Source organism: Myotis brandtii, unplaced genomic scaffold, assembly GCF_000412655.1.
Source record: "Myotis brandtii unplaced genomic scaffold, ASM41265v1 scaffold898, whole genome shotgun sequence".
NCBI lineage: Eukaryota > Metazoa > Chordata > Mammalia > Chiroptera > Vespertilionidae > Myotis > Myotis brandtii.
In genome coordinates this window covers 1,542,536-1,551,239 of record NW_005371683.1, presented here as the reverse complement: position 1 = coordinate 1,551,239, position 8,704 = coordinate 1,542,536, and the positions used below count along the sequence as shown (strand labels likewise).

Sequence of the window (8,704 nt, the reverse complement as noted above, 5' to 3'; positions counted from 1 at the left end):
CATGTATGTTTGAAATTTCCATAATAAAAAGTTAAATAAAATATAGAACATTTTAAAAATGAATAAAACCGGTTTTTGCTAGTAACTACTTAAAGGACAGGAAGACCCGTCAAGTTGAGGGAGGCGACAAGGCAGAGAAGCCTCTGAACTTGACCTGAGCCTGGCAGGAGGGATGAAGGAGATGAGGAAGGGCAGGACTGAGACACAGAGGGGTCAACATCCTCACCTGCACAGCAGGGGAGTTTGTATTGCTGTAGTTGATAATGGGTGCTTGCTCCATCTCCGTGGACACACTGTGAGCCCTTTGAGAAGGAAAATGCCCCCACTCCCCTTCACTCCCAACCCCTTCATCTCCCCCACATTCCCAAAGGAACCCCTCAATCCAGGGGTAGCACAGCCACACCCAATCACCAAAGGACCAGAGTATTGGTCTATGGCTCCCCCTGCTGGTGACTCTGGGAACTGAAGCTGCCCACCCCGCTCCCCCTTGGACACACAAAAACCCAGCTCCAATGAGAAGGGATCAGAGGATAGTTTTTGAGAAATCTGGTCCTTCCCAGCAGCGAAGATAAATACAGGCCAATTAAACATATAAGAAACCTTTAATTTCATCACCATAAACATTATATTCTGATTGCTCACATACAGTATAAAATATTTACTCCGCTAAATAAATAAGACATGACGTTATTGCAAACGGCACTTAAAACCCCCCGGAGATATGCCCTCCTTAACCTAGGCAGGGGGTGCTCCTGAGATTCTGTGCGAGTGTCCCCAAGCACAGACATGCCCTGGGGGCAGAGACGGATAAAGGTTCGAGGAGCCACACTGAGTGCTTCTGGTCCCGAAACAGCCCCCAAGAGAGGCTGTGAAGCCAGTGGAGAAAGGTAGGGGGTGGGCAGCGCCTTCATCAGCCCAGTCCTAGAGGAAGCAGAGGGGAGTTGGGCGGGGCAGGCTGGGCCGAGAGAGGAGGGCAGTCCAGGGAGGCTGCTGAGACCTGCAGCCCAACCCTCCGCCTTTACCAGCCTTGGGTGAGAGGGGTTGGGATCAGTTGGGGCGAGCAGAGCTTCCAAGCTCCTGGGTTAGAAAGTTTTGGGGCCAGACCAATCACTCCAGGAAAAGGAGATGCTGCCAATGCTTGGCCCAGTAACCAGCCATCTCAGGGGACCCTGTCGTTGAGGATGTCACCGCCCAGACACTGACAACACAGAGCTGGGAATTGATTCCCCTCTATTTAAATAAATAAGTTAAATATTTAAAGGCCCGTGTCCCTATGATGGAGACACAGGGGCCAACGAGCCATGTCCTGATGACACAGGGCTGGGGGAATCCGTGGAAAGGCAGTGCTGGGAGGACAGGCAGTGTCCCCTCTCCCCTCGGAAATCTGCCCCCCAAGTAACTTCCATACTTTCAAATCCTGTGGGGGAGAGTTTCACACTAGAGCAACATTGGGGGAACCTATAGGATATGGGGGCTTGGAGAGAGGAGACCTGGTGGCTGAGTTTACTCAGCTCCCCAAGTACCTTCTCTTTGTATGTCTTGATCAGGGCGCTAGCTGTTCCCCTGAGCCTGGGTAATCCCGCGAGAGTCCTGAATTCCAGTGCACGGTGCTAGTCAAATGCCCCAACCTTCTCTCCCTGTACGTCCAGAGTTAGGCCCATGTGGAGTCAGCCACAGCCCTAACGATTGGAGAGAGGTGGGAGGGAAGCCCAGTGCCCTATCTGTGCAGCTATGCACCTTACCGCCACGGGGTGGCAGCAGAGAGCCACACCACTTGGGCAGCAGTAGAAACTGGGAAGCCAGCCCCACAGCCCTATGGAGCCTGGAAGAGGGGGAGCTGGGACCCAGGGAGGCAGGCCCTCGCTCAGTGGGTGGGAAGTGCTCTACACTGAGTATTTGGCCAGGTCACTCTTGTCAAATACGACCCGCGTAGCAAAGTAAATGGCAACCAGACCCAGGCCTGCGGCTGACACCATATAGGCAGTGACAGACTGGCTGAGCTGGACGATGGAGCCCATGAACAGGGACGGGGCCACCTGGGACAACAGGAAGGCACTGTCCAGGATGGCGAGGTCCAGGCAGATGCCCCTGCCTGGAACGACCCTGGCCTCGGGCGGCTCGCCCACCACCACACGCATGGAGACGTCGCAGGCGGAGGCCCCGCAGAGGGAGGGCGCAGAGGGGAGCAGGCCGCTGCCTCCGGCACCCACGTGTCCATTGGGGAAGGGGGACGTGGCCTTGGGGCCGGGCGGGAAGCTGGTCATCAGGCTGTCTTCAGTGGCACCCCCTCCGGCATCTCCTCGGTACTTGGGAAGAAATACCTGGGGGGACAGAGGAAGGAAAGGGGGACGAGGATGGTGTGTACCCAGGCCTGGGAGTCCCCCGGCGATGAGAACACCAGTCCACAGGCCTTAGTGAAAACCAGGCAGCGGGTCAGAAACCTGAGCTTGGTCTGGGTCGAGTCAGAACCCTCTTCAGGACTGGGAGGCGGACAGGGGGCAGGGATAGGACAAATCTGACGCTAGAAGTCTAGTTGGCTGCATTAGGTCTGAGATCCGTGGCAGAGCTCACCCCTGACCCCGGGGAGCCCATGACTCACGGAAGTGGGCAAAGACAGGTGCAGGCGATGCACAGGGCCAGCTGTGCCATCAGCGACTGCTGGAAGGGGCCTCCCAAGCCCTCCCCTCCCTGCCTGCTACCCCAGGAAAGACCAGTGAGCCTGGAGGCTGGAGGGGCCCCTGGAGTTAGAAGTGCTCCTCGGTCCAAGGGGAGGACCGGCCCCTGTATGTTCCCTGGCACCAGTGCACGTGCCCAAGCCCGGCCTCGGGACATCAGCCCCAAGCCCGCAGCCCGGGCAGCGGAAGAGTGGAGGCTGATGAAGGTTATCAGTGTGCTGACAGGTTCCCCCAACCAGAACCCTGGCCCCTCCCTCCATTCCTTCCCCGCCTGCAGCTACCGATTTGGCTAACCAGCCTTCAGTTTGCTGCTTCCCTGCTACCCACTCATGTCCTACAAGGGCAGAGACACGTCTCCCCAAGTCTGGAAGCTCTGAGGACACACCTGCATCTCCTCCCTGGGGACACCCCAGCTTCTTGCCCGTCTGGGCAGAGCTCTGCGCCCAGGACTGTAGCTCAGTGAGGCCAGTGGAGGAGACAAAGTTGACCATATAGCCTGGTCAGGAGGCTGCCCACAAAAGGGGGCCCCTGGAGGGGCTAGTTAGTGTGAGGCCCCCACTTCCAAAGTGTCCAGGCAAGTGGTGTCAGGCCGAGGGGGTGGGGGAAGGGAACAAAGGAAGAGGGGGAAAACAGGAAAAGAAAAGAGAGAATTGATAGGAAGAGGCAGATAAAGCACAAGAGGGGACAGTGAGGAGCCTTCCCGTCTGGGAGACCAAAGCAGGCCCAGGTCAGTCCGCCCCTCCCAGCCTCTGCCCAACACCAGGCCACCCCCACTCCCATCTGCAGAAGCTGGGCCCCAAGGTCACCTGGCCCAGCCCCCTGCCCCCACAGCACAGCCCAGCCCTCAGAGGGCTTCTTGGCACGACTCTTCAGGACTCCCCCAGGGAAGGATTTTGCACTTCCTGAAATCATCCACTCAAGTGCTTTATAATCCTGACACCAGGAAGTCGTTCCCAGAAGCTAATCTATACCCTCCTTCCGCAGCCCACGTCTCTGGCCCTGGGGCTGCCTGGCCTTCCTCTCTGATCAAAGGCTGCTTTCTCAAACTTCTCTTGCCTGAGCCCAGTTCTGGGCCAGGCAGCCCCACTCCACCCCACAACCCCCCCCACCCCCGCCCAAGGCCCAAGGTGGCATCCGGTGTGAGTACCTGCCTCTCCCGGTGGTAGAGGGAGGCCAGCGTGTAGGGCAGGATCTGCAGGGTGGAGAAGGTGAACCCGGTGAGCGCGGCTGAGGCGGTCACAACAGCCACACTGCGCGACAGGCACGTGGCGCCCGCAGCCACGGGGAAAGCCACCACACTGGCCAGGTAGACTGCCCGGGTGCCGAATCGCTGCACCAGCCGGTCCATGACCAGGGAGAAGAGCAGGGAGGTGGCACACTGCAGGAACAGCCCCAGGCTGCCCATCCGGACTCCTAGACAGAGAGGTGGGAGAGAGGCAGTCAGGCAGGGAGGGGGAGGGGCCCAATGCAATCTGGGGGTGCTCAGAGTTAGGGGCCATGGACACCTGCTGCCCAAGACCTGCTAGGTCAGCCCTGCTCCTCAGCACCCTCCTACCCTACCTGTAACCCCAGGAGTCTAGGCTGTCCGACTGACCTCAGGGAATGTGGCCAGAGCTACTGGCTAAGGGCAGCGGAAGCCGCTCTGAGGGTGGCTAGGCAGCCCCGGCTAGTGCTCAGCTAGCTAGGAGGACGAGAGGGACACAACGACAGTTCCGCCAGAGGCTCTGAGGTTCCAGGACACCTGGGCCGCAAGGTGTTGGCAAGGGGATTTGGAAAGTCGGGAGTGGGAGCAGGGGACACCATTGAACAGGCAGACCTGACACGCCAGCCTGGACTCCTCCACTCCCTTTGGACCTTAAATCAGCGCAGCCTTTTCTGTCACTTTGGGACAAGGGCCCTGATCAAACCCCCAGAGCAGCCCCAGGCTCTACTGAGACTGCAGGCTCAGCTGCTCTGTAACCTTGAGGAGCTGCAGGCAGAGGCTGGGCCCGTTTTCCTGATGGGGAAGTCAGGGTGCAGAGGTGCACAGCTACCTGCCCAGGCACAGGTGGTGGGCATGCCCCTATGCCTGAGCCCCCCAAACCCCCTACTCCGCCCTCCTCCGCCAAGGAGCCTTACCTTCATCGTAGTGTCTCCGGGCTTCAGTGCCTGGCTCCGCCCTGGGCACACCCTGGTACAGCCCCTCGCCCACGAAGTCCGTGTAGAACAGCGTGAAGGTCATGAATGCCATCCAGCTGCACAGCTCGGCCACAAAGAGTCGGCGCAGGGCATGTGGCACGCGGCAGCAGAGCTGGTGCAGCCGGGGAAACAGGGCGCCCAGGTTCCGGAAAGCCAGGCGGGCGCGACACGGGCAGCCGCGGACTGGCCTGGAGGGGACGGACAGCCCTTCCGCTGGCTCGACTGGGTCCAGGGCTGCCTCCTCGACCACAAACAGTGTGGCCGCCATGCACGTGAGGAAGATGAGAGTGAGCAGGCCAAAGAGACACTCTTCCTGGGTGCCCAGGTAGGGGGCCAGGGCGCTGGCGTCCCAGTCGATGGCAGGCAGGAGGTAGCCCAGGCAGCCCCCGAGGCTGATCATGAAAGCATAGACGGAGAAGGCCTGGCGACAGTGGTCGGGGTCCCGGAAGAGGTCAGAGAGCAGGGCCTCCAGTGGAGTGAAGCACACTTGGCCGCAGAAGTCCAGCAGCCCCACGCCCACGATCAGCAGTGCCAGCTCCAGGGGCCTGGTGTCCGGGCACAGCAGCCCCGCCAGCCAGCTGGCCCTCGGGATGAGGAAGAGGCTCAGCAGGACGCCCAGGGACAGGGCCCAGATGAAGGGCCTCCGGCGACCATAGCGCCCACGCCAGTGGTCACTGGCTGAGCCTAGGAGTGGGACCGAGACCAGGCCCAGCACTGGACCGATGCCTGCAAGAAAGGCAAGTGGTGTGAGCCAGAGACTGGGGCAGGGGCAGGGGGACCAACCTCCTTGGGAAAGATGGAAACGACCGTGACACTCTCACAGGGAGGACCGCTCCTGCCCTGGGCACTGTGCTGAGTACTTAGGGACTCTAATTTACTACTCACAGCTCGGATCACTAACGCCCCATTTTCAGATGGGAAAACTGAGGCATGGAGCGACAGATGAGTGAGACTCGTGTCCAGGGCTAGGGCGAGGAGGGCGGGAGGCAGGGCTTCAGCAGGCGGTCCGACTCCAGAGCCCATCATCCTGGCAGGGACCCTGCCACCTGGGAGTCGCACGGGGCTGCCCACTTGCCTTTAGTGGCTTTTGCAGAATTCACCCCACAGGTAAGCAGGAGCCCTGGCTGGGAGACCCTGACCCTACTATCCAGGAGCCAGGTGTACAGCTTGCTAGGTCACTAACTTCTGACAGACCTCCACTATCTTCTCTGTGGACTAGACACCCTCCACGGCTTGCAGCAAGCATTAAATGAGATAATAGACAGAAATGAGAAAGGGCCAGCCCAAGGGGAAGGGCCATTTCTACAGTGTCTCCATGAGCTGGTCATTTTGCAGGGCCAGGGGTATAGTGATGACCAGGGCATGTCCCTGTAGCCTTTTCTTCCTCTTGGGACTCTCTCAGCCCAGAGTCACCCCTGTCCCCAGCCAACCAACCCCGCAGACAGCCCCCTCTCCTGCCAGGTGGCTCTGTGGACAGAGGCACTGTTGCCCTATTCCCAGGTGGCATGTATCTGGAACAGGAGGCAGGAGGAGGTGGTGACTTACCCAGCACCATGGTCATGAACTTCTCTTCTACCCCCACTTCCAGCAGCAGGGGTGGCACGTAGGTGATTCCCGCGGCCAGACACACCTCCAGGCCGAAGGTCAGCAGGTTGACCAGCAGGAGCTGGGCTTTCCGATGCCGCAGCAGGCGGCTCACCCACAGCCTCTGGACCATGGCGGGCCAGGTGGGTAGGGCTCTGACCTCGTCACTCGCTCCAGAACCGCCTCGTCCCAGTCCCGCTCCAGGCGCCCAGGCCTCTCCTCCTCACGGCCACAGACTGCCGAGGACGCAGCCAGGAGCCCATTTCCGCCAGCCCTCCGTGCAGGTCCGGCTTCTCAGCCCATGCTCAATGCCTGCTGCCGGGGGTGCCTCGGTGGGGACATGTCATTCAGATCCTGAAAGGGCAGGAACACATCCCACACTGAGTTCGAGGTTCTGGGAACCGGGGCTCCAGGATTTGCTCCGATGGCCTTGAATCCTGGTCACTCCCAGGCTGGTGCTGGGCCCTGCCACCTAGGTGCCACCCCTGGCTGCCCAATCAGGAAGTGCATGTTAATATTAGCCTAAGGCTGACATAATGAATAAGGTAAATATGATTTTTAAACCTCAGCACACTCCAGAGCCAAACAGATATCGGTTATTCTCTGTCTTGGATACCCTTGCAATTGCCCTCACCTGCTGGTATGGAAAAAAAAAAAAATCAAACCAACTGAATTCCCGGATCCCCAGGCCCTGTTATCGAGGTGCCCCTGGAAACCCCCACCAGGCAGGGCCGATTTGCTTCTCTCTTATCTCCCAAAGCTGGGCCTTTCCAGTCCCCTTTGTTAAGAGCAGCGCCTCCTGTTCTGCACTGCCTGGCCCCGAGCCATGTTGCACCAGAACTCCCACCCCCACGGACAGGACGAGGGGAGGGGAGGGGAGGCTGTGGTTTGCTGGGTGGGTCTGAATCTGTCACGGAGCCGCTGAAAGAGCGCTCCTCTCCAAGAACCTGGGCCTGAAGACCTCTCCCTTAGCTTCTTCCCGCGCTCAGCATTCATGCAGAGGAAACATTCCCACGTGTGCTGCCCGGCTGTCCCGGGACAGTGGGGACAGTGGGACCACAGCTGGGCCAGGCTGTTCCCAAGTGCCAGCCTCACAGGGGTGTGAAACCACCAACTGTCAGCAACTGCCTTGCCCTGTGACCCCTGGGCTGGCAGGATGCCCCACCACTTCCCCCACAGCCTTTCTCTGCTCCCCAAACAACTCCATTCTCAGCAGAGAAGTCCCTCAGCCCTTCCTTCCAGGCCTGACCGCTGTGCATAGAGATCCCACCTGGATCCTGCTTCATAACAACAGCACCTACTAGTACTGCAGTCTGCCCTGTTCAGAAGTGGCCACAAAAGAGGGAAGATCAAGTCAGCCACGAAGAGGAGGCATAGAAGGGGCACCCGGGTATGAAAAGGCAAGTCCTCTAACCTCTCCTCTGTGTCAAAGGAGGTGGGTGCACAGAGCCCAGGCCACAGGGGGCTGGAGTCGGAGCCGTCCCTTGCCTCGCCGGCTCAGTCCAACAGATGCTGTGGCAGCGGGCCAGGCTCCAGTCTCCTCCCCACTTGGAGCACCCTGGGCCTCCACTCATCCCCTCTTCCAATCTCACTCAGCATCTCGTAACTTGGCACTTCAACCTCTTTTATCTTTTCAAATGACAGCTCCACAGGGCCTTGTGTTACAAAATGTGTCGTAGGTGCTCTCTGCACTGTGCCACAGAGAAATCAGATGGCTATCAATCCTGGGTAGAGGTCTCCATCCCATAACTGCCATGGGGCTCTGCAGCTGGCAGGTCAGATAAGGCTGAGCCACCTCCTCCCCAGAGTTCCGCTCAGACCCAGCTCAGACCCAGGCCATCAGCGCTGGGGCAGGGCAGATGGGAAGAGTGTAAAACACGGGCCCACAAGGCCCCAAAAGGGGGGAGGGGGTACCGGATACCACTGTTAGCTGGGCAAGTGTGGGTTCAGCTTGAGCCAAGCCCCTCCCCAGAGGCTGCATGGCCATAGCACCTCCAGAAGGAAAGCAGTCAATGGCACAGAGGCCAGGGGTGCCTTCCAGCATGGAGGGAGGGGTTCTGGGTCACAAGGCTTCCAGCCCAGTCCACTCCCTGCCCGCAGCCTGGGCGGACCCTGGTCACTCACCTGCTCTGGATTTTAAGGGCCAGGCCCTCCCTGGGCAAACAGAAGTGGTCAGACCCAGCCTCACCCACAACCTTCCCCCATTTCCAAGACCTGGTTGCTCTCATTTAAAATAAATTGCAGCTTTCCAGCAACTATTAAAGACC

At 59.3% G+C, this 8,704-nt stretch overlaps 1 protein-coding gene across 3 annotated transcripts in view; it reads right to left on the bottom strand.

Annotated features, from left to right (window-relative positions):
• Nucleotides 1–583: 583 nt before the first annotated feature.
• The window catches only part of SLC45A3 (solute carrier family 45, member 3), a 19,461-nt gene continuing 11,340 nt past the window's right edge, over nt 584–8,704 (bottom strand). For all 3 annotated transcript variants that reach the window (XM_005885259.2, XM_005885258.2, XM_014532560.1), the window contains 4 exons: nt 6,399–6,791; nt 4,794–5,579; nt 3,823–4,088; nt 584–2,321 (listed from right to left, as the gene is read on the bottom strand). In XM_005885259.2, the coding sequence (XP_005885321.1) occupies nt 1,884–2,321; nt 3,823–4,088; nt 4,794–5,579; nt 6,399–6,570 (1,662 nt within the window). In that variant the 5' untranslated portion in view covers nt 6,571–6,791 and the 3' untranslated portion in view covers nt 584–1,883. The remainder of the gene's footprint in view (nt 2,322–3,822; nt 4,089–4,793; nt 5,580–6,398; nt 6,792–8,704) is intronic.